The sequence below is a fragment of the Phycodurus eques genome, chromosome 7 (assembly GCF_024500275.1).
Source record: "Phycodurus eques isolate BA_2022a chromosome 7, UOR_Pequ_1.1, whole genome shotgun sequence".
In the NCBI taxonomy this organism is placed as follows: Eukaryota; Metazoa; Chordata; class Actinopteri; order Syngnathiformes; family Syngnathidae; genus Phycodurus; species Phycodurus eques.
In genome coordinates this window covers 21,566,097-21,592,066 of record NC_084531.1, presented here as the reverse complement: position 1 = coordinate 21,592,066, position 25,970 = coordinate 21,566,097, and the positions used below count along the sequence as shown (strand labels likewise).

General features: G+C 42.5%; 1 protein-coding gene across 1 annotated transcript in view; it reads left to right on the top strand.

The window, feature by feature from the left end:
* Nucleotides 1–25,970, top strand: part of si (sucrase-isomaltase) — a 65,701-nt gene that overhangs the window by 8,204 nt on the left and 31,527 nt on the right. The window contains 13 exon segments of the mRNA XM_061681363.1: nt 1,699–1,798; nt 1,930–2,042; nt 2,252–2,377; nt 7,494–7,625; nt 7,865–7,984; nt 10,703–10,816; nt 11,747–11,831; nt 12,163–12,280; nt 12,976–13,147; nt 17,761–17,877; nt 19,733–19,887; nt 20,238–20,322; nt 25,128–25,184. Coding sequence (XP_061537347.1) covers nt 1,699–1,798; nt 1,930–2,042; nt 2,252–2,377; nt 7,494–7,625; nt 7,865–7,984; nt 10,703–10,816; nt 11,747–11,831; nt 12,163–12,280; nt 12,976–13,147; nt 17,761–17,877; nt 19,733–19,887; nt 20,238–20,322; nt 25,128–25,184 — 1,494 coding nt within the window.

Below are 25,970 nucleotides of genomic sequence, written 5' to 3'. Positions count from 1 at the left end.
GAGAAAAATATATACAGTGAGTGGTGTGAGTGTGTCCGAAGTGAGTGATTAAGAGGCATGGGTCCTGCAGGTTGGGACAACCACCGACGAAACACACACACACACACACTCCTGGCAGCACCTACTACCCGCCTCTGAGTGTGGGAGGTGGACCCCCCTACCCCCTCCCTCAAACCAGGCAGGGATAAAAAACCCATAGCAGGCCCCACAGCCCGCAGGGGACCACCCGGCTCCCCCATGGGAAGAGGAAGAGGTGACTTTTCATTGACTTATCTTTTGTCTTGAAGTAATTACATACACACCTACAACATACTTGTATGTTAAATACATTGGACAAGCTACTTGGATGTGTTGATCGACTCGTATGTTGACAGGAGCTTCCTTGTAGGATTGCACAGTAAACACCGGAACTGTTCTGTGAGCACTCAATAAGTCACATGAATTTGTCAAGATATAGCCTTGGAGATTCATTCTGCCCCTCCTCTGCCAATGCTTTCCATCCGACTCGGTGGCATTATCAGACAGTTCGCCTGCATCTTTTTATACACTCAGATGGATATAGGTATGTGTTGTCAAATGGAAGAGATACAGAGAGGTTTAGAACTGCCTGGGGAAATGTAGCTTCTGTGGCTGCTACTGTGTTAGGTGATAACAAATGTAGCTACACTACTGAAAAGCTATTTGTTGTTGAAAACAGCAACGTTAAGACCATGCTACTGGGAAATGTAGTTAAACAAGTAAGACCACCACTTGTAACGCGGCTACTGCTCAACACCCGGTAAATATACAATCATGCCGGAAAACTATGCAAAACAAAGTACCATTATCAATTAAAAGTGTTTGATAAAATGATTATAAATTAGTTACTTTACATTTTAAATGCATAAATAAACTGCTGTCATTCGCTAACAAGAGCTTCAGTGACCTGCTGTTCGCTGTATTATAATCATGGATAATGACACGTCGAATGTGTTGTCTAAATTGGAACCACTTGTAGTAGCTGCAGCATCAGACATTCGACAGAATATTGAAATAACCTACACTTAATGTAAAGTGTTCTATGTTATAACTTTTAATTATAAGCGGTACGGAAAATGGATGGCTGGAGTTAAAAGCAATATGTAATTATTTAAAAAAATAATACCATAGTATTTAAAGGACAATACTGATAATGCTGCATTACCCCGAAAATGACAACCAAAAAAAAAAAACCAACATCATCATAATAACAAATCACTTGCTCAGTGATACATTATTGATACATACCTTTTATCCAAGTGCACACAAGATAACATGCTAATGTCGATAGATGACAAGTGGATAGATATCAAGGGAAGTTTGCGGTAGATGAGCCTTGGAAAAGCAAAATTTGTTTTATCCAACTTTCCAGCTGTGAGTCAAGTTTGTTTCTGACAGACTTTCCAGCAGGAAACCCTTTGCTTCCCACTTGCAATTTAAAGTTGTGCCATTCCAGCTGCGAGTGAGGAAAGGTGTTTATAATAATGTAGTCACTTCATCTTCATAACTCCATAACTGTAATCTTTCACTAAAAATGAGCCAGTTAAAAAATGGTGTGAACTCAAAGAAGTATTATTATATATAAGATGAATGAATTTAGTTGAGTGTGTAATACTAGTAATCTATTCAAAGTAATATTTTTCTCCTGTGTTTACTTGATATAATTACTCGTTTCTCTAGGGAACACACAACCTATATGGACACTATCCCTTCTTCCTCTGTTTGGAAGATGAGAGTGGAAAGTCATTTGGGGTCTTCCTAATGAACAGCAATGCAATGGGTGAAAAAGACAAACAATATAAAAACAAAATTGCAATTTCTGAGTCAATGATGCACTCATCAAACGAGTGGATTTTGATTTGATTATTTGGATGACAATAAAGCCTGTCATTATTTTGTGTTGACTTTCAGAAGTGACTTTGCAACCTGCACCTGCAGTGACGTACAGAACAATTGGAGGAATCCTTGACTTCTATATTCTTTTTGGAGATACACCGGAAGAAGTAGTGCAGGGGTTTCTTGAGGTGATACATCCATTTACAGTATTGTGCATTTTGTTCAACTACAGTCAGTATTTTTGGCACTCAATGATGACTTGAGATAACAGCTTCAATCACTGTTACTTGCACACTTGCTTTTAATGGGGATGGAATCTTATCAAACGAGCAGTCTCTTATATTGGTTCAGAAAGCTATTTTATGGACTGACTTTACTCTACCAACTGCACTTTCAGCTTATTGGCAAGCCCGTCATTCCGCCCTACTGGTCCCTGGGATTCCAGCTTTCTAGATGGGACTATGGTAGCTTGAGTGAGGTCAAGAAAACAGTGGAAAGGAATCGTGCAGTGGGCCTCCCATACGTAAGATTATGTCTGCTCCTATTTTATTATTTTCAGACTGACACTATATTATATATAGTACTACTTAATAGGTTCAGGATTTGAATTTTGTCTCTGGCCTCCCTGTGTGGGATTCTCAAACTCTCAAACAGGTGTGAGGTGTTGCCTCTTCAGTTTGTGGCACATGCAGGAACTCTCCCGTATGAAGCAAAGTCACACTTGACTTTACTGTGTGCTTGTTGTCTGTGGGAGACTCTACCAACTTTGGGGCATATATAGTAAAATTGTATAAAAGAAAAGAAAAACATATTACTCAAATTTTATACAGCTATTAATAAAAATGTAATTATAACAATTAACTCTTCCCCGCTGCAAGCTGCTCCACAAAGTTAAACGAAGTTGGAATTGCTATGTGCTGGACTTGGTTGTGTGGGAATGAGACCTGACCTTTTACTATATATTTTGCTAACTATCACAATAAAACGTTTTCCAAGGCTTACCAGGTTGGGTGTAAGCCTGTCATGCTTTTTCATTAGGATCACTGACTTTCTTTGCTTTTCGTTTTTTCCCTCACTGACTTTCTTTCCAAAGTAGAAAACATAAATAGAAGCAGATCAATGAAATTCAGAGCCTGTTTTTTTGTCAAGATGTGTAAGAACGTGAGCTGCCAGCGGTTTCTTTAAGAGCACAGATGAAAAGCTTCCAGTAAATGAAATCAATACCTCACCTTTGCGACTTGCGTTATTCTTTAACAGTTTACACACCAGTGTGTGCTTCCATTGGCCTGACATGTAACACTATCTGTTGAGGCATGATATGGAGCTGGAAGCAACAGTTTGATAGACAGTCTGAGCGATAGCAATGGCCTTTAGCTTAGACAGGGTTATTCAGCTCTCTGCCGAATAATGGAATGTCGGCTGGGCTGTGTTCAAGTTCAAACATGAGAGCACTATTTTTCAAGTGTGACTAAATGTTAATGCTGATCTCATATCAATCGAACAAGTTCCTTTCATTATCTAATTCATCCTGATCAAAATGTGAAACCTACTCCGGCCGCTCTCCCCTTTTGTGGTGCTTGGTAAATACCAGTTCTGGATGACATTTTCGTGGAAATGAGTCTCACAGTTCATTTCAAGTTGGGTCAACAGTCGCTCTCCATACAAGCACTTATGTTTGACATCTTTTTCGTTTCATTAATTGCTAAGGTAAATGCCTAATCTTAACCTTGACACTTTATGTCTCATAAAACTGTATCCCAGCATCGGTGTTGTATCTGGTTCACATGACCTTATCTAATTTCTAAATACAATAAAATACATCAGTGATTATGTTCTAACTATCATTTACTAAATATCCAAATATTCTAGGCTTCCTCTTCTGTCAAGAGAAAAAATTTATGACAACCTAAAGATGAACTGATAATGATAAATAATAAATAATTTTTATTTAGAGGTGACTTTCATGTCACCCAAGGTAACTTTACAAAGTAGAGGACTATTGGATTAAAGGACTATTGGATTAAAGGTGACTGCAACTGAAGGAAGAGTCAGGGATGAACAGTGTCCTTAGTTAAATGCATGATAGAATACAATTAAAAAAAAAGTGTTAATATTGTCCTATGATTCCATTTACAGTCCATCCATCCATCCATCCATTTTCTACCGCTTATCCAGGTCGGGTCACGGGGGCAGTAGCTTTAGCAGTGACGCCCAGACTTCCCTCTCCCCAGCCACTTCATCCAGCTCTTCCAGGGGGGTCCCGAGGCGTTCCCAGGCCAGCCGAAGGACGTAGTCTCTCCAGCGTGTCCTGGGTCGTCCCCGGGGTCTCCTCCCGGTGGGACGTGCCCGGAACACATCACCAGGGAGGCATCCGGGAGGCATCCGAATCAGATGCCCCAGCCACCTCATCTGGCTCCTCTCAATGCGGAGGAGCAGCGGCTCTACTCTGAGATCCTCCCGGATGACCGAGCTTCTCACCCTATCTCTAAGGGAGAGCCCGGACACCCTGCGGAGGAAACTCATTTCGGCCGCTTGTATCCGGGATCGCGTTCTTTCGGTCACGACCCACAGCTCATGACCGTAGGTGAGGGTAGGAACGAAGATCGACCGGTAAATTGAGAGCTTCGCCTTTCGGCTTAGCTCCTTCTTTACCACAACGGACCGATACAAAGTCCGCATCACTGCAGACGCTGCACCGATCCGCCTGTCGATCTCCCGTTCCATTTTTCCCTCACTCGTGAACAAGACCCCAAGATACTTGAATTCCTCCACTTGGGGCAGGATCTCGTCCCCGACCTGGAGAGGGCATATGCCACCCTTTTCCGACTGAGGACCATGGTCTCAGATTTGGAGGTGCTGATTCTCATCCCAGCCGCTTCACACTCGGCTGCGAACTGCTCCAGTGAGAGTTGGAGCTCACGGCTTGATGAAGCCAACAGAACCACATCATCAGCAAAAAGCAGAGATGCAATACTGAGGCCACCAAACCGGACCCCCTCTACGCCTTGGCTGCGCCTAGAAATTCTGTCCATAAAAGTTATGAACAGAATCGGCGACAAAGGGCAGCCTTGGCGGAGTCCAACCCTCACCGGGAACGAGTCCGACTTACTGCCGGATATGCGGACCAAACTCGGTCGTACAGGGACCGAACAGCCTGTATCAGGGGGTTCTGTACCCCATACTCCCGAAGCACCCTCCACAGGACTCCCCGAGGGACACGGTCGAACGCCTTCCCCAAGTCCACAAAACACATGTAGACTGGTTGGGCGAACTCCCATGCACCCTCGAGGACCCTGCCGAGGGTGTAGAGCTGGTCCACTGTTCCACGGCCAGGACGAAAACCACACTGCTCCTCCTGAATCTGAGATTCGACTTCCCGACGGACCCTCCTCTCCAGCACCCCTGATTAGACCTTACCAGGGAGGCTGAGCAGTGTGATCCCCCTGTAGTTGGAACACATCCTCCGGTCCCCCTTCTTAAAAAGGGGGACCACCACCCCAGTCTGCCAATCCAGAGGCACTGTCCCCGATGTCCACGTGATGTTGCAGAGGCGTGTCAACTAGGACAGCCCCACAACATCCAGAGCCTTTAGGAACTCCGGGCGAATCTCATCCACCCCTGGGGCCCTGCCACCGAGGAGCGTTTTAACTACCTCGGTGACCTCAAACCCAGAGATAGGAGAGCCCGTCTCAGAGAACCCACACTCTGCTTCCTCATGGGAAGGCGTGTCGATGGAATTGAGGAGGTCTTCGAAGTATTCTCCCCACCGACTCACAACGTCCCGAGTCGAGGTCAGCAGCGCCCCATCCCCACTATACACAGTGTTGGTGATCTAACCCACCCCCGGAACATGAGCAAAGTTCTGTCGGAGGTGGGAGTTGAAACTCCTTCTGACAGGGGATTCTGCCAGACGTTCCCAGCAGACCCCGTTTGGGCCCGCCACGTCGGACCGGCATCTTCCCCCACCATCGGAGCCAACTCACCACCAGGTGGTGATCAGTTGACAGCTCCACCCCTCTCTTCACCCGAGTGTCCAAGACATGTGGCCGCAAGTCCGATGACACGACCACAAAGTCGATCATCGAACTGCGACCTAGGGTGTCCTGGTGCCAAGTGCACGTGTGGACACCCTAATGCTTGAACATGGTGTTCGTTATGGACAATCCGTGACGAGCACAGAAGTCCAATAACAGAACACCGCTCGGGTTCTGATCGGGGGGGCCGTTCCTCCCAATCACGCCCTTCCAGGTCTCACTGTCATTGCCCACGTGAGCATTGAAGTCCCCCAACAGAACAATGGAGTCCCCAGCGGGAGCACTCTCCTGCACCCCCTCCAAGAACTCCAAAAAGGGTGGGTACTCTGAACTGCTGTTTGGTGCATAGGCCCAAGCAACAGTCAGGACCCGTCCTCCCACCCGAAGGCGGAAGGAGGCTACCCTCTCGTCCACCGGGGTGAACCCCAACATACAGGCGCCGAGCCGGGGGGCAAAAAGTATACCCACACCTGCTCGGTGCCTCTCACCGTGGGCAACTCCAGAGTGGAAGAGAGTCCAACCCCTCTCGAGAGGACTGGTACCAGAGCCCAAGCTGTGTGTGGAGGCGAGTCCGACTATATCTAGTCGGAACTTCTCGACCTCACACACCAGCTCGGGCTCTTTCCCTGCCAGAGAGGTGACATTCCATGTCCCTAGAGCCAGCTTCTGTAGCCGGGGATTGGATCGCCAAGGTCCCCGCCTTCGGCCACCACCCAGCTCACACTGCACTTGACCCCTATGGCCCCTCCCACAGGTGGTGAGCCCATGGGAAGGGGGACCCACGTTACCCTTTCGGGCTGTGCCCGGCCGGGCCCCATGGGTGCAGGCCTGGCCACCAGGCGCTCGCCTTCGAGCCCCACCACCAGGCCTGGCTCCAGTGGGGGGCCCCGGTGACCCGCGTCCGGCCAAGGGAAAACGAAGTCCATTGTTTGTCATCATCATTAGGGGTCTTTGAGCCGTGCTTTGTCTGGTCCCTCACCTAGGACCTGTTTGTCATGGGTGACCCTGCCAGGGGCATAAAGCCCCAGACAGTTTAGCTCCTAGGATCACTGGGACACACAAACCCCTCCACCATGACAAGGTGACGGCTCAAGGAGGGGTCCATTTACAGTATGACGCTAAAATGAGAATATATTGTACGTGTCAATTTTTCTGAAAAAGAAAAAAGAAAAAGAGTAAAGTTATGATCTGAGTAAAATATGAGCCATTTGACAACAACTAAAGATTATGGCTACACCCAGTGTCACTGTTCAATGAAAAGCATGTAATTCCAAAATGGATTTCAAGTTATGTCCTGTTCAATGTCTCACATTTCCATTTTTAAAAAAAACAAACAAAAGAAAAGAAAACAAAAAAAAACACGGCTCTGTATTGTTTGTAGACAAAAAATTTAAATCACACAGTACACACTTTTCTTTGGATATGTTAGATATTTAATAAGGGGGAGTATGTAAAAAAAATTTTGTATGATTACTTTAATTCTAGATTCTTTTTCAAGTCAAATTAACATATTTCCTTTCACATAACATTCTGCTGTTGGTTATCTCAAAGGAAGATTGTCTTTGAAGAAGTACATGTCATTTTGTCTGAAACAAACTCACGCAGGACATCCAGTATACTGACATTGACTACATGGAGAATAAGAAAGACTTCACCTATGACAAAGTCAAGTTCCGTGAGCTGCCTCAGTTTGCTGACTACCTTCACGAGAAGGGACAGAAATACATCCTCATACTGGTAGGAAACCTCAGTATCAATGAAGCATATTGTCTCTTTCGTCTTAGATAAAAGAGCATGCAGTATATTTAAAAAAAAAAATATTTCAAAATAGCATTGCATATAAGTTGTATAATATTACAACAAATTTGCTGTTGCTTTTTATTGACTCAGTTAATTTGAGCAACAAAGGCCGAATTACTCTGAAATTGTATGTCTCCTCTCATGGGTAAACTGTACAGTCTATCTGTGTTCTCTAGGATCCTGCTATTGCCACCAGTAAGAAGGTCGAGGGTATGCCATACGAGTCCTTTGAACGTGGCACTGAGAAGAAAGCCTGGGTCACTGAAGCAGATGGCAAAACTCCTTTATTGGGAGAGGTGAGATAGAAAAAAAACGCAATGCTGGTCGAGGGCCAGTAATTGTGTTCTTATCACCATTTAATACTGACAGCTTCATACTTTGAATAATCACTTTCATTAGCAAGTCATTTGTCCAGATGAAATGAAGTGCAAATACAAGTTAAACAAGATTATACAAGAGTAAGATTATTATTATAAAGTACACAATAATTACAAAATTAGGAGCATGCTTAATATTCCATTTAACATTCTAATCAACATCACAAATAATAATAAATCTATTCTCAATCACCAAGAAGTGTTTATTTCTCACTGAAGCTGTTAGCTATTAGGACATTCAAATTTTCATAAAATACGTAACCTGAGCCACAAAAATGCAAAATTTCAACAACAAAAAAAATACAAAAAACAAAAAAGATTTACTTTAGAACAGTAGTACAAGGCAACACAGTGCCCAAGTGCTTTCCTCTGTTGCCCCACTATACAAAAGTTCCATATTCGAGCCTTGCGTAGTCTAAGTGGGACAGCAGATGGATAGCTGTACCATGATAGCTGTTTGTTTTGAGCCTCTGCATTAAATAGTAGGTCTTTTATTAAGCAAGTGTATTTGCATGTACACTGATGTCTGGGTTACTAGTTTGTCCTAATTTCCATCAAACCATAACACACCCTAATGGAAGTTCAAACCCCTGGTGTGCTATTTTCTACCCTTTCCCCCCACACAGCTTGTTTTTAAAAAGGCTCATACCCGCTGTAAAGAGTGGATGTGCGAGGGATAAACTTCTGTTGCTCTTGTGCTTTTACAGCCTTGCTTTGATTACGCACACGATTAGGTCCAGTCCCACTGCTAATCGCCTTTTAATGCAGCTTATAAAAGGGTCAAACATATGCATTGATTCCACATTAGTATTTAATCTTAAAATGTTCTCCATCACTGCATTGCAGATTAAGCATGTAGAGAGAGAGGAAGAGAGAGACAGAGAGAGAGAAAGAGAGAGAGAGAGAAAGAAAGAAAGAGAGAGAGAGAGAGAGAGAGAGAGAGAGAGAGAGACAGACAGAGACAGAACGATATAACACTTTATACATAATTGTGGCCCTAGTTCTGTGGAAGACATACTGCTGTTAATTCATTATGTCCATGCATGTTTTATATGTGTGATTATTATAGATTGTTGTTTATTTCCATTTGAATGTATGGGTCCAGATTTTGAGATCAGAGGAGAAGCAGCTCAGAAAATGGATGAACAGATGGATATTGTGCAATGTTTTTCCCCCCCACAAATTAAGACCATTAATTGATGAAATACTTCAGTCAACAAACTCCAAGGATAAACAATTACAGTACACTTTTGACCCTCTTTTTACAGTCCTCTTGAAAGTAGACAATGTTTTTTGGGGGGTGGGGGCAGTCTCACATCTCTTGCAAATGAACCACTGCTCACCCCAACCACTGGTCCACCCCTGACTGTGAGGTGTGTCAATGCAAGCAGGGCTTTTTGTAAAAAAGTGGGTGAACCTGAGCCCCCATAAAGGCAGCAAAAACATTGGTTCAAGGAAACTACAATAATACATTAATAGACTTATTGAAATTATTATGAATTATTACAATTATGAAAATAAACTCAAAATATGAGAAAAGAGAGTAATGTACTATGACAAGAAACCAGAATTTTAATGTAACATTATGAGAGATATTTTATGATGTGCCAAGAAAAAAAAAGTGATACTGCATTTTGATAACTGCTGTGGATGTTGTCAAGTTCCACTTTAGTATATATTTCACAGACAATGAAATAGTCACCACCAACATTCGTATAACATTTTTCATGAGATTGGGAAAACAATTGTGTCTGTTTCTGAAAAATAATTCCCTGGACTGAATTTGCTTCTTCTCTTGGGTTTGTTCGATCATCCAAACAAAAATATGGAAATATACTGTATTATTCAATTAATATACAGTAAAGCAGATTTCTAGACCCTCAGTCTGTTCCGCTTCGGTTTGTGTGGGAAGTTTGACATTCACTCATAAAAAAAGTAACACTTCATCCTTCTTTGCTCATCTTGTAATATTATTACATTATACTTTGAATTACTTATATTGAAGTACAGACAAGGAGTATAAAAGCAAGCAAGTGGGTGGTATTCAGCTACAAAAGCTAGCAGTCCTTTTATGGAAAAAAATCCATTAAAAAGGAGGAAGCAAAGATTTATAAAGTAGCTCGGACCAAACAACCTCGAAGTTCTGACCACCTGCCAGAAACATCTGCCCAAAAGTAAAAAGTGAAGTCTGTAAAGTACTGCGTGGATGAAAAAAAAAAATATTCAGGCCAAGGCTTCTAACTACTTATGTTATTGGTGGAGGAAGTCACGATGTCAGGTGGGCCAACCTTGGGGTCCATTCTATACACAAAGATATTTCTCTCACAAAATAATTGAGCACACAGACCAAGAAGTACAATCTCTTCCATTCTGAATGGATCAATAATTTTCCTTGATACATGATACATAGGATGACTCAGATCACATGGTCACATCTACAGATCCCTAATACTTTATTGATTCCTCCTCTCAGTAGTGTTCTTCCTCAACATTCTTTTACTTTGCTAGTTTCTACCCTGCTGTTATTTAAATTAATTATTATTATTTTAATTTTTTTAATGCTTTTCCCACAATTTTATTTGTGGAGATACAATAATATGGTTGTTGCTTACTCCAAACGCTCCCTGTCCTTCTCAGGTATGGCCAGGAGAGACTGTATTTCCAGACTACACCAGCCAAAACTGCATCGACTGGTGGGTTGATGAGTATGAGCGATTCTCCCGAGAGATCAAACATGATGCCCTCTGGATAGTGAGTCTGATTTAAAAATACTACAATACCCTAACAAGTATGAGAATTCCCACACTGGTGATGCCATTAAAATGATGCATTTCACTTTTATAGTTTTTTTGATGGAATACAGTTTGTTCAAATACATGAGTGAGAGGGCAGCATGGTGAGGTAGTGGTTAAAATGTCTGCCTCACAGTCAAGAGCTTCTAGAATCTTAGCTCGGGATTTCCTATGTAAAGTGTGTATGTTCTCACTCTTTTTTTTAAAAAATGTATTTTTATATTCAACATAACATCATGCTAGGTTAATTGAAGACTAAATTTCCCATGAGTGTTAACGTAAGCATGAATGATTGCAATGTCAATGTTATTTAAATAAAGAACTGATTGAGTTCATCTATAATGGACGGAATTGAATTTAGCATAGTATTCCTTTAGCAATAACCAGTATACATCGTATGTTGCTCGATATGCATTGACTCTGATTCTGTATCAAGATAAAACTGTACTTCCTGGCCATTCACTCATTGTTTCACTGTGAGAAATGTTTGAACCCAGCTAGTGGTTTGTGGTTTTTGAGAGGTCCTGGCTGGAGTTTTAGTTTGCACAGTTGTGGAACTGATGGCGCTTCACTGTACTAAGAGGTGGCTCTCTAATTATGTTTGCACTATTTCGCTACACAAAAGTGGCATACTCTTAAAACTCCAGTATGATGATGTGCAGTTCTACACTACTGTACTGCAAACTACAACCCCAATACCAAACACTGGTCATTTACTATATCTCTGTCAATCAAAATGTAATTGTCTTTAAGGCACATTTATTTTAGACAATTAGTATTAATATTTCAGTTTTAGAATGCAAGCCCTTTTGAAGATGTATGTTCATTTTATATATAATTGCAATGGTTAAAGGTATTCAAGGATTCATGTATATGACTCTTGTTGCAGGACATGAATGAAGTGGCTAACTTCAAGAAAGGATCAACTAAGGGCTGTGTTGATAACAACTTGAACTATCCTCCGTACACACCAAGTAAGAGACATTTTTCCATCCACCCAGCTACGGTATTTTCTGTACCGCTTATCCTCATTAGGCTCGCAGGCGAATCTGTCTCAGATGACCCAGCTTTGTGCAAGAGGGCGGGAGAACCCTTCTAGCCAATTCCATTCACAGTCACATAATTATGACAGTAATCTGATCACTCACGGTTATCAGATTTGTATGGTCATGCAAACAGGCTCACCGTCTTATTTCATGTTTTCTCTTTTTGTTTTTACCATCCTTTGTCTCCCTTGGTGGCCTAAACTTTTTGTTGTTGTTGTTTTTGCCTATTCATCACTGCCATCATCTTTCCCTCCAATAGAGATTATGGATGAGGTGATGTATAGTAAAACTCTGTGTATGGATGCCAAGCAGGCCTGGGGGAACCACTATGATGTCCACAGTCTCTATGGTTACTCAATGGTGCTGGCAACTGAAAAGTGAGTGCAGAATCAATGGTAGTATTTTGCCAACTTGTGCTTTGCAAGCCAACTGGCTGACATCCCTACAGAGCAATGAGGAATTTGCAGTAAAATACACAGTAGAATTACAAAAATAGTTAAGCCTGAAATTAATGTACCGTACGTCATTTTTGGGTGGGGGGGGGGGGGGGGGGGTACTGATCACATTCCAGAATTAATGAAAGGGCCCCTGAAAAATCTGATATTTCATTGCAGCTTGTCGAATTCCATATTCCCTGAAATTATGATTTGAAATTCGTGGAGAACAATTACAAACTTGAGCCCAGATGAAATTTTTTAGAAATTTAGAAAGTTAGTCAAGGGATTTTTCATCTCATATGATTTTCTTTCATGGTGTTAAAAAATAAAATTTTAATTCTTATTTTTCCTTGTTTAAATGTTTGGGAGTCATTAGGTTGTTGAGTTCAAACAATTCTCCCAATTAAATGTCAGGGAGAGATCGTATATATTCTAAGTGGCGACTGAATGAAACAATTGTTCATCATGAGGGTTCTGAATCTTCCAGGAAATCAATTCTGCTTCTATTTCCTCCATCAAGGAAAAACATTATAATCACAATCTCTTGTTGTGTATGCAACCATCCCTCCTGTCTTGTAGTTCTTTTTTCATGTTCACTATCTTTGACCACTTTATTTTTTCTCTCTGTTCCTCAGAGCTCTGCAACGTGTGTTTGGAGGGAACCGTACTCTGATGTTGACCCGCTCCTCCTTTCCAGGTGTGGGGAAATATTCGGGTCATTGGCTGGGGGACAATGCTGCCAACTGGAACGACATCAAATGGGCCATCCCCGGCATGCTAGAATTTGGTCTGTTTGGAATTCCATATGTGAGTTCTGAACTTTCAATTAAGTGCAAACTGCTCTTATGATGATATAATTGTGAGTTGGCGTGTTGCTGTTGTATTGCTCGGCCTCTCACAATTCTCACTCATCTTCATGAGCATTCCCTATTTATTTTTGAACAATTTTCTGTCTAAGCAATTTCACTTTTTTTTTTTTTGTTCTTTGTCACTGATAATCACTGTTTTAGTTACACAGGAGCCAATGGGAGCCAAGCTCTCAGGAAGCGCGCCTCCCACATAGGCAATAAATTCATCAACCATGCAAACTGAAAAATATGCAAATTACTTGATGATGTAATTTGAAGATTTTTAAGACAACCAACAGCTACAGTACTTTCCTGACTGAGGAGTTGGCAACGCTGACACCATGTCTATGTAGCTGTAATTGTTGAAGTTTGCAACCATCCAAGTACAAATTAGCTTAGAGTATTGATAGGATCGTAATGGAGAAAATGCTAACATACCTCAGCGGCAATAAAACGTTTCAAGATGAGTTTCCTTTAAATTAACATGCAAATCTAGCATTCAAAACATTTTTAGCTGCTAATTGATCCCAGTGTTGAGACATACAGAAGGAAAGTCTACCTAAAATGAGATCCATTTAAAGTCAGGAACACTTATTTTCCTGCAGCAGTATTACATCTGACACACCAAACACACAGCATGTATACACACACACACACACACACACACACACACACAGACACACACACACACACAACACACACACACACACACAAATGCTAATAAATACACCACCGGCATCAAGGTGGCACTGTGTCATACAAATGTCAGGTTTGTGTGAATGCACATACACAGTACACAGTGCTAACATACTGTAAATAGAGAGAAAATAAGAGAGAGAAATGGTATTTTGATCGATTCCCTCCCATTGAGTTTGTTGTAAAATGTGGCCAACAGTAAACAATAGAACTACAGCAGTGTTGAGGGACTGGTCTTTGAAAGTCTCTTGACTTGCTTTGTGTAATCAATTTAAATAAAGATCACAGATCACGTCTACTGTCTACTGTCTGCCAATAAATGAGCTGACACAGTACAGTTATGTACATAAGACTTCACATGATTTTTCTTTTAAACACACCCACAAATGATTTGCAATGGCATACCAATGAGAATTTCATGTCATGATCGGTGATCTTGTGAGATTGAATTGAGCCCAAAGCAGGCGGAAGCGGAGGAAGTAACTGAGAATGGTTTATTGAAGGATATCTCGGAGGCTGGATGTTCGAGGAGTGGGGGTGTTTGTCCAAAGCAGGGAACATGAATGAAGCGGGGGGGCTTGGGCAGGAGGAAGTGCCCGGCGGCGTGGCTGGGACAGACGGCGAGGCAGGGGACACGGAGGGAGCACTGAAGAAGGAGAAAAATACAATGGGGTAAGCACAATCGCGGGGAGTCGAGTAACTTACAAGAATTGTCATGAGAGTTGGACGGTGTACGTCAATACTCTGGTGCCGAACTCTTGGATCTGGCAGGCTTAAATACAGGCAGTGATGAGTGCTGATGAGGAACAGGTGCGCAGGTGAGGGAGTGGTGGTGACCGGAGAGAGAGCGAGAGGGGAAGGTGAGGCACCAAGCGCCACCCAAGTTCCAAAAAAGGAACTGAAGGTGACAGACTTTGACACATTACCCCCCCTACCCCCTAACGGAGGCCTCCTGGTGTCCTCCCAGACTTCTCAGGGTGCGTAGCATAAAAGTCCCTAATCAAGTAGTCATCCAGAATTCGCTAGCGAGAGATCCGTCCCATACCCTTCCCAGTCTACAAGAAACTGGAACTCCCTGCCCCTTGTTTCTCACGTCCAGGATGCAAGACACTGTAAAGGCAGGATGATTGTCGATGACACGGGGGGGAGGAGGGAGTACGGCCGGAGGGCTAGGGTTGCTGGTGGAGACGGGTTATAGCAGAGAAACATGATTGGAAATGGACCAATGAAGCGTGGAGTGAGTTTACGGGATTCTGTCTGGAGTCCTTCCACACGGCCTGGACCCTTCCCTCACCGCAGGAACCGCCACCGTATGTTCCTGTTCCTTAAAAAAAGGTGGTTGGAAACCGTAACATGCCATGAAAGGAGACATCCCTGTGGCAGAGCTCGTGAGGGAGTTGTGGGCATATTTAATCCAAGGGAGAAAGGTACTTCAGGAGGTGGGATTACATGCGGTAACAAAGAGCCGACTCAAGATTCTGATTTGCCTGCTCCGACTGGCCGTTGGACTGTGGATGGTATACAGAAGACAAACTGGCTGCTGCGCCCACTGCCTTACAGAACTCCTTCCAAACTTGGGAGGAGAACTGCAGACCTCAATCCAAGACGATGTCCAAGGGAATTCTATGGAATTTAAACACATGATTGACAAGGAGGTTAGCGGTTTCAAAAGCAGAGGGCAATTTGGGAAGAGGTACATAGTGAACACACGCGGAGAACCGGTCAACAATGGTGAGGATGACAGTCTTACCTTCAGTTGGGGGTAGGCCGGTGACGGTCCAGGGAGATGTGGGACCAAGGGCGGCTCGGAATGGGTAAGGGGCGCAGCGGACAAGCTGGGGGTTGATGTGAAGCCTTGTCTCTGGCAAGCAGGCAAGGACAAATTCCGGGTGTCTTTAACCAGTCTGGGCCACCACAAGTGTTGTTGAATGAACTGGATGGTTGGGGGATTCTGCGGTAGCAGGTAAGCTTAGAATTGTGGGCCCACTGGAGGATGTCAGAGCATGCCGAATTGGACACCAACAGCCGATTACGAGGTCCGGTCTTGTGATCCAGTTTTGACTTCTGAGCCTCCTTAACCACACCTTCAATCTCCCCCGTGGCCGCCCCAACAAAGCAGGAGGCAGGAAGGATGGTCTCTGGTTCACTTGGGCTTGAAGGGGGGGGGAATGGAGGCGAGAGAGGGCATCAGGCTTGCCGTTATGGGAACCAGGGTGGAAGGAGAGGCTGAAATTAAATCGTCTGAGGAATAGTGCCCATCGAACTTGATGGGGATTCAACCGTTTAGCGTAACGGAGGTAAGCAAGATTTTTATGGTCTGTCCAGATGATGAAGGGAGTAACGGTCCCCTCCAGCCAATGTCTCCATTCCTCTAAAGCCCAGACAATGGCTAACAGTTCCTGATTTCCAACGTCATAGTTGCGTTCCAACGGAGTGAGGCGACAGGAAAAGAAGGCGCACGGATGAAGTTTTTGGGATTCAGGGTCCTTCTGGGAGAGAACGGCCCCTGCTCCAGTGTCAGAGCCGTCAACCTCCATAACGAATTGGAGGGAGGGGTCCATGTGTCTCAGGATGGGGGCACTGGTGAATAGTTCTTAGAGGAGCTTGAAAGCTTGAGATGTAGCAGGGGTCCACTGGAAGGGGGAGCTGGGTGAAGTGAGGCTGGTGAGAGGTATGGCAACTTTGCTATAATTACGGATGAATCTTCAGTAGAAATTGGAAAATCCCAGGAAACATTGCAGCTCTTTATGGGTGGAGGGAATGGGCCAATCAACAACTGCTTGAATCTTCGCTGGGTCCGGTTGTAGTTGTCCCTTGGCAATAATGTATCCCAGGAACTGCACAGTGGTAAGGTGGAATTCGCATTTCTCAGGCTTGACAAAGAGACGGCTCTCAAGGAGACGCTGAAGGACTTGGCGGACATGGTGGCGATGTTCTTCAAGAGAGCGGGAGAAGATGAGAATGCCATCCAAATAGATGAAGATGAACCGGTTCAGCATATCACAGAGGATATCGTTGATAAAGGTTTGGAACACAGCGGGTGCGTTGATTAACCCAAAGGGCATGACAAGATACTCAAAATGTCTGAGTTGTGTATTGAAGGCGGTTTTCCATTTGTCAACCCTCCTTAATGCGAATACGATTGTAAACGTTGCGCAGGTCCAACTTGGTGAATATTTGGGCGTCACAGAGGGGTTTGAAGGAAGAGGCTATGCGAGGCAGAGGCACTTTGTTTTTCACGGTAATGTCGTTGAGGCCTCGGAAGTCAATACAGGTGCGCAGAATGGTGTCTTTTTGATCAACAAAGAAAAATCCGGCCCCCAGTCAGAGGAGCGACAGAGAGGGGAAGGTGTGGCACCAAGCGCCACCCAAGTTCTAAAAAAGGAACTGCAGGTGACACACTATGACATTTCAGGCATTTTCATTCTATTGTATACTTGTAGTTTTATAAAATATATTTGAAGGTCAGATAACAAAAGATGTTATGGGGTCAGTTAAAATTCATATTTGCATTGTTTGTTATGTAATACATGCACGTAACTTCCAGCAAGTTTTCAACCAAAGTTTAGCTAAAAATGAGGTTTTTATGATGCATATTGAGCCATCCCTGAACATGTCAATTATACATCAAGTAAAAGTAAAAGGTACGGTGCATTTAAAGTACTCTGACAAGTACACTTTATGGAAAATCTTACTTGAGTAAATGTAACGGAGTAAATGTAGCACGTTACTACCCACCTCTGCTTAATGGCAACTGCCCCTTTTGTGTGTGTATGTGTGTGTGCCTAACTGTAATTGTATGGATTTCTCACAGGAAACCTGTAAGTTTCATAAACAGACGCAAACATTGACATTTAAGGCTTTCATTCGTTTCAGATTGGAGCTGACATCTGCGGATTTTTTGATAACTCCAGTGAAGAATTATGCCGTCGTTGGATGCAAGTGGGAGCTTTCTATCCCTTCAGCCGCAACCACAATGCTAAAGACTACAAGGTAGAGTGCTCTTAAGTCATGTTGCACGTTCCTTGTGGTATTAAGTTTTATGTTTATGTATCACATTGGCTTGAATGCATTATTGTAGAAGAGAATTGAGTAGATGGGACACAAATACTGGGAGGGGTTGATAACTCACGGACAATAGTGTTTATGCTTTAAAGCAATCACTTGTCACACTCAGAAAGGCCAAAACTAGTTTTAAAAGCGGCAGTAACGGAATTTGGAAATCATTTGTTCCAGAGTCAAACTGTTGTCGTCATAACATCTTGGTCAACTAAATGCAATATTTCAAGTAACATTTTAACAACTGTCATACAAGTATGAAAAGTAATCACAAAAGACTTCAAATTCAACTGGCAGATGTACATTTTTTCTAAAGATAGGCTCTGATAAACGTTATCGTTCAAAAATTCGAACTAGGTAATATTGATTCCGAAAACATATTCATGATAGAAAACATATTTATGATAGAAAAGGAAAACAACCACTGGATACGTGATTATTATTTTCTTATATGAACATATTTCTTATTTACTTATGTAAGACATGAGGGAACTGGAGTCGACTTATGCTGTACATCATTTTAACTTTAAGGGTACATGGGGTTGATTCAGGATTGGTGCCCTCAATGATACTGCTTTTTTACACTTTCAACTTTCCATTTGCAGTTTGGTAACTTATAATAGCTGGACATTATGACCATTGGTGTAGATTGGCCTCGCCATTGTCATTGTCAGAATTTATTAATTTCTTTTTGACAAAGAAGTTAGAGATTGGGACTCAACTTGCTTTGACTTGAATCTCACAAATTGCATGAGACTTAACAAAGGAAAACCACCCTATGTGCAAAGAGCGGTGTTCATATTGACATCAAACACTGATTTTATCAGTTAAGCACAAATGACTGGGGAGAAAAATCAGACCCTTAGTGGTGAACAGCATGAAAATGAAGGCTCTGGCATCAGACGTGACAGTTCCATGCTCATCAGTGATACAAAGATAGAACAGTTATAAATGGAATGAAGCGCATTTGTGTCTGTTTCTGTGCCTGTGCATGTGTGTGTATGTGTGTGTGTGTGTGTGTGTGTCTGTGTGCGCAAAAGCACATCCAGATCCTACTCGTATATGTAGAAAGTGGCTATGAACATAATCATAAATCCGAAGTCATATTTTGCCAAAACAAAAAACATATGTGACCTTTGCTTTAACCTAATCATAGCTCTTAATCCGATGTCTGTGCAAACGAACACACACACACGCACACACACACACACACATAATTTTGCTTCACTGTTGGAGGTGGCAAAGGCATAGGGTTATTATTAAGACAGTGGACGGTTAGTAGCTAATTGGCCTCTTTGAATTATTCAAAGTATACTCCTCTCTTTTATCTCACATTGAATTGGTTCTATTGTAGCAAATGCATTTAAACAGTGACGACTCTTCAACAAAGCCAGGAGGTAGTGGTACCAGACGAAGTGTTGTGACTTCATTTTCCTGACGTGTGTGTGCGTTTGTACGTGCGTCTGTGTGTGTTTGTATGTGTGTGTGCATGCGCGACTTTGAAAAAAATCAAGCTATTATGTTTTCAGATATTTAATACCACAAGTTAGTTTAAATACATTTCAGTAATGAAATTCTATTAGCCATCACAAATAACTCAGCAAGACCATTTTTTCTTTAAGCTTTCAGGACATTAAAATAAGCCATGTCATTTGTAAATGCGGGAAATTTAGTACAATCTGCAAGACTGACTTGTAGGTACACTCATGTACTTCCCCGAAAACAAATCAGAGGGCAAGTGAGGTTCTCGCTCATCACCTCTAGTCCCAGTAATTGATGTTGTCTGCAGCCTCAGGATCCAGCAGCATATGGGCCAGGCTCAACTCTGGTGGAGAGCTCCAAACACTACCTGAGGATTCGTTACACACTGCTACCGTACCTCTACACACTCTTCTTCAAAGCCAGCACCACAGGGGAGACCGTTGTGCGTCCCCTCATGCATGAGTATGTCATTTTTAATATTGTGAAGCCCACAATACAAGTGTGACTTCGAGGAAATTTGCAGTTTTTCATTCACCAGAATGTGTATTAATGTTAATTTATTAATTTATTTTAAAATACCAAATGCAATCTTTATATAATACCTGTATTGTAGCATATTCATTTTTTATTGTATTTTTAAGGGTTTTTTTCCTCCTGTTTTTCAATCCAGGAAGATCTAATGTTCTTCTAATGAGTCTTTATTCTTTCAGTCTTCTTAGGAATGATTTTTTTATACTGTTTACTGTTATACTGTGCATTTTTTTTTTATTATATATGTAACTAATATTTTGCTGTTCACTGTTGCTGCTAAGGTTCTATTCTGACAATGCCGCCTGGGCTATAGATCGCCAGTTTCTCTGGGGCAAACACCTGCTCATCACACCTGTACTGGACCCGGTTAGTCAAAATGAACAACAAACAGTTATGCAACAACACATATACTTGAACCATTGACTACAACCACTGACCCCTGAGACTTGAATAGTTCTAATGGGACATTTTTAATGCAGTAAGTGCCATCCAAATTGGATGTCCAGTTCATCTGACACACACATGCACGCACGCACACACACTTTCACAAACACACACACCTACACACACCCACACACACACACATACACACACACTGACCTCCTCTGGGAAAACATGACATGGGATTTGCTTTGTTGCCCTCCCCTCCTCTCATCCCTCTTTCTTCCTCTTTCATACTCTCACTCTTTTCTCTCAGCTCTAATGAGAGCACTGACCTCATTACAAGCAGATTAGAAGTATAGATGGAAGTGTGTGTGTGTGGCTGTGCTTAGTAATGTCCAAGTGCTAAGTTTCATGTACTGTGGTGTTCTGTACATGCATCTGTAGATGCACAGGTACAGCGATCGCGGTCATGTCAAAGTGGCCTGATTACCGAGCAATTTAGCATGGCCCGTTGTGAATCAGGGAAAATTGGAAAGTAAATTGTATTCATAGTGTGTGTACCAAGTTACTTCAATTGGTGTGGTAGCAGAATAGTTGAGAATACTTCAAGCTGAGGGCGCAGCTCTCAAGAATGTATCGAAAAAGCATAAAAGATTGTACGAAAACCAATAAGAAGAAAAACAAAAGCTTGTAACAGCAAAGCTTAATGAGCAATTTTCTCTGGAGCTTCTGAAAGGTCACAGATACAACAGATGCATTGACCAGCACCAACACTGGGGGTGACAGTCAAATCAATCCATCACCAACGGTGGACAAAAGGCTTGGGACACACAATGAAAAGTTGGTATCTGGTTGCTGGACAGTCCAGTTGCCACTACTACAACAACATGTTGATTCTGAGTTCGCGCGTGGGTGTGTGTTGGGATGTGGGTGCGGGGGGCAGCTGGGGGGTGGCATTGGGTCCCTGCGGCCTCATCAGTTTTTGTGGTGCCTCGGTGGGGCTGGTGAGGGACGTGTCCCATCCGCCAGGCTGTTGTCGGGTGGACTCCTGAGGCCGATCCTGCCTCTCAATTGATTGGGTGGGGTCCTCAGCCAACGCGGTGCAGGCACAGCAATTACACGACACTTGCACGTTGTCCTGCATGCTCCTTGTTCAGTCCTTCCCTCACAGGGTGTAACACTACTGCACCATACAACACTCATATCTAATGTTTTATTGTTCTAGATATGTAATGATTTACTTTTCTCATCTTGTTTACTGTTAGTGCTTTGTCTTTTGTCTTCTTTTCTCACTCCCCTCTAGAAACTTTGTTGTGTTCGACTGATTGACTGTAATTGCCAATAAATATCCATTATAATACGAAGAAACCACAGCGGGAGCTTAAAAACTCCAGTGTGACACAGTTAACCTGTTCTGGCATAAAAGGGATACAGATCCTCCATTCTGCTTAACCTAAAAGCTGAACAGGACAAAAAAAAAAAAAAGATTCTACGTTCATGTAAAAAATACTTATTGTAGCTTACCAGGGAAACTCTTTGTTCAGAGTTGTCCATTTCCCCATATCACAGCAGAGATTTATTTCTGCAGTGTCATGCTCCCATTTTGTGTATTCCTTTGAACAGATCTACCTATGAGATCCAGATTTTTTTGCAGCATCCTTTTTGGCAACATTCAAACTTTTGAAAGGACTTCTCACATTCTCTATCATTCAGCATCATGGAGTGCTTCAATGCGGACTCTGTAAACATACTCATTTTCAGTGCTCTCTTGATGTTTTAGTATTCTGCATCCATCCATCCATCCATTTTCTGAGCCGCTTCTCCTCACTAGGGTCACGGGTGTACTGGAGCCTATCCCAGCTGTCATCGGGCAGGAGGCGGGGTACAAAATTTATTCTGCAACTACAATAAATTTTAACATGGATAGCAATAATAGGGAGGCACGGTGGACGGCTGGTTAGAGCGTCACACTCACAGTTCTGAGGAGTGGGGTTCAATCCCCGGCCCCGACTGTGTGGAGTTTGCATGTTCTCCCCGTGCCTGCGTGGGTTTTCTCCAGGCACTCCGGTTTCCTCCCACATCCCAAAAACATGCATTAATTGGAGACTCTAAATTGCCCGTAGGTGTGACTGTGAGTGCGAATGGTTGTCTGTTTGTATGTCCCCTGCGATTGGCTGGCAACCAGTTCAGGGTGTACCCCGCCTCCTGCCCGATGACAGCTGGGATAGGCTCCAGCACGCCCGCGACCCTAGAGAGGATAAGCGGCTCAGAAAATGGATGGATGGATAGCAATAATAGTTAAAGTTTAGTATTAAAAAATATTTCTCAAGAGCGTCCACATACTGGTGCATTTACAGAAGCTGTGGCATAAGGTTTTAGTGGGTGGTGGTTTTGATTTATTTTATTCATCCATCCATCCATTTTCTGAGCCGCTTCTCCTCACTAGGGTCGCGGGCGTGCTGGAGCTCATCCCAGCCGTCATCGGGCAGGAGGCGGGGTACACCCTGAACTGGTTGCCAGCCAATCGCAGGGCACATACAAACAAACAACCAACCATTCGCACTCACATTCACACCTACGGGCAATTTAAAGTCTCCAATTGATGTATGTTTTTAGGATATGGGAGGAAACCGGAGTGCCCAGAGAAAACCCACGCAGGCACGGGGAGAACATGCAAACTCCACACAGGCGGGACCGGGGATTGAACCCGGGTCCTCAGAACTGTGAGGCTGACGCTCTAACCAGTTGGGCACCGTGCCGCCTTATTTTATTCAATGGAATTAAACTTTATCAAATACATCCACTATGACAATACTTAATGGTGACTTCCTTAATAGGAACTTGTACAGCTAGAACATCCATATGCTTGCAATTGTGGTGACGATCCCATTGTTTGACAGTTGCCAAGTCCATCGTCTTTGCATCTCACCAGGTAATCTAGCAGTGCAGCTGCACCGTCACAGCCACTAAGTAGCTTCAACTGGTGAAGTAATAATCGGCAGTGACTACATAATGTACAGTGACAGACCATCCTCCCCTTTCTCTATCTGCAGAGCGCCATTGTAATCAGCCATTGTATTACACCCCTGTCAGAGTAGATCACCCCCTAAACTGTTTTTAGATCGGGGAGACTGCAAATGCAAAAATTCATAATAAGATCTGGGTCGGGGTAGGGTGCTGAGGATGAAGCCATCAAAGATCAATTTCCCACTATTTTCTGTTAACCCTTCAATTTCTAACCGGCATTACTATCAACTTCAATACACTGTCTTTCCTCATTCAAGATTCTGTGCATCTGCCTACCGATTGCTCTAATGATGCCCACCGTTCAGATCAGTAGCTGCACTAACCTTGATCTTTGTGGAAAACAGGGTAGATCTATTGACTTGCTCCCCAACATCCCCTCTGGTCACAATCCACACCCTCCTTTTGCCCATTTTCCACTTTTCTTTTTATTTCTTCCTCACACTACATCAAATGTTGGCTTCTTTTCTAATTTTGATTCTGCTCATCAGCTCCTGTCAACTCTTTTGTGTGATCCTTTTCCATTTCATCCAGGATCTCTTTCACTTGCCTCTGTGCCGTTCACTACCCCTCTCACCTATACTGACTGATCATAGTATAACATGGAGATCAAACTGTGGTCTGTCTACCTTGTGGTTTAAAGAGCTTGCTTCGGTAAAGTAAGCGTGGAGACAGGCATCATGCGCTATCCCTTTGAATCATATTTAGCAGCAATGCTAGCAGCAATGCTAAGCCTTTCTTTTCTTTCCCATTAGCCAGTATGGTAACTGATAGGCATGGCAAGTACATCAGATAACATAAAATTAGGTACCCAAATCCTGTGATCTAAATTAAATGTTACCCTTTGATAAGCTTTGCTCCTGCATTCATTGCAACTGTTTGAAATTCAACCACGTATATCGCAGTGCGATGCAATACAAATCCATTCATTTTCTGTACTGTAGCTAACTTCAGGAGAGAGGGACACCCCAAACTGGTCCAATAAAAATATTGCATTATTATATTTAGATTTAATAATAATTGTATATAAAAATATTTATTTCAAAACTATACGGTTCCATCTTCTTTAAGCCTTTTGTGTGGGTATTATGTGCCCATGGAACTTTTACCACCTTTTACAATATGAAGGTGGGATATTGCAGTCTCCTCTTTTTATCGTCTGGTCTTGATGGAAAAAACATGCTGCTAAAGATATTACGCACGTGACTTGCTTTTGATGGGTAGGATGATGTGATACCACTGTCATATTGTTATTAATAATTTTTTTGAGAAGGACCTGTGGCTGCTTCATTCATTGCTCTCTCTGTATTTATATCTGTGCCGTCTTCCCCCTGTCAAAAAAAAGCCATGATCTGACAAGGCTATCAAAGGGCTGGTGCTCTTCTATTGATTGGTCTTGTCTGTCCGTCACCTTGAGCCATCAAAAATTGTCACCAGTTGTCAGTTGATATGGTCTTTCCGATCATGAGTTGCATAATAGTGGTGCAGACTGAAATGTGTAGGAGCTGTGTAGAAATCACACTTCACACTACTGTTTAAAATTACTTATCTGAGGTAATTATGTATGTAATATTTCTAAAATGCTTCCCTTGTGGTGTATTTTAACTTCTACCTTCACACATTTTAAGATTACCGTTAGCAGTCTTTGCTACTCTTTGCTCTCTGTAACCTAGACCCACAAAAACATGATTGAATGAAAAAATAGATCAAGGTTGAAATTGGAATTTGTTAATGCATGACAAATATTGTCACTTTTTTTGCAGGGTGTGGTTATGTTGGATGCATATATCCCGGATGCTTTGTGGTATGACTACGAGACGGTAAGACTTTGCATACTCATTAGAGATATCTTTTGTACAATACTTCACCTTTCCTGTGAGCAAATGAACTCAACATATTTCTGTAGGGATTATTTGCTAAATACATGCAATATGCTGTATTAAAGCAATCATAAATAAAACACCTTCAGAATTGTAATAAAGGGAATAATGATGCTCAGTAATTAAGTGTGTGTGTGTGTGTGTGTGTGTGTGTGTGTGTGTGTGTGCGTGTATACAAACATAATATGATTTGTCTAATAATGAGAACAAAGTCATTAAGTACTTTTCCTTTAATCAGGCTCATCTGGGTAAATTATAATAAAACTTTTCTGAGATTGATTTCAGTGATCTATAGAGACAGGAGGGAAAAAATTATCTATACAAAAATGTAAATGTTTATTTAACAATATTTCATACATCAGGATAATCATTTGGAACACCCTGTATGGGCACATCAGTTACACAATTTAAGCCTCTGAGAAGACATGATCATCTGGTATTGTGTAATCCAATTAAAAAACAAGTGATTCACAAATGTCAATGGAGCCAAATTAGCATCTCCTTGATACAGCCTTAACAAAAAGTAAATATCATAAACTGCCTCAACAGGGGAGAGGGATCATGATTAGGCTGAACTGGATTCTTTGCTGCTGCATCATTGCTGGATTAATTTATTGTGCAAGAATGCTTTAATTCTACAGGTACAATCAAATGGTAAATGTAGTGCTCAAGAGAATGATTGCAGAGGGGGCTTATCAGTATTAGAAGCATTAGCACCACAAACAA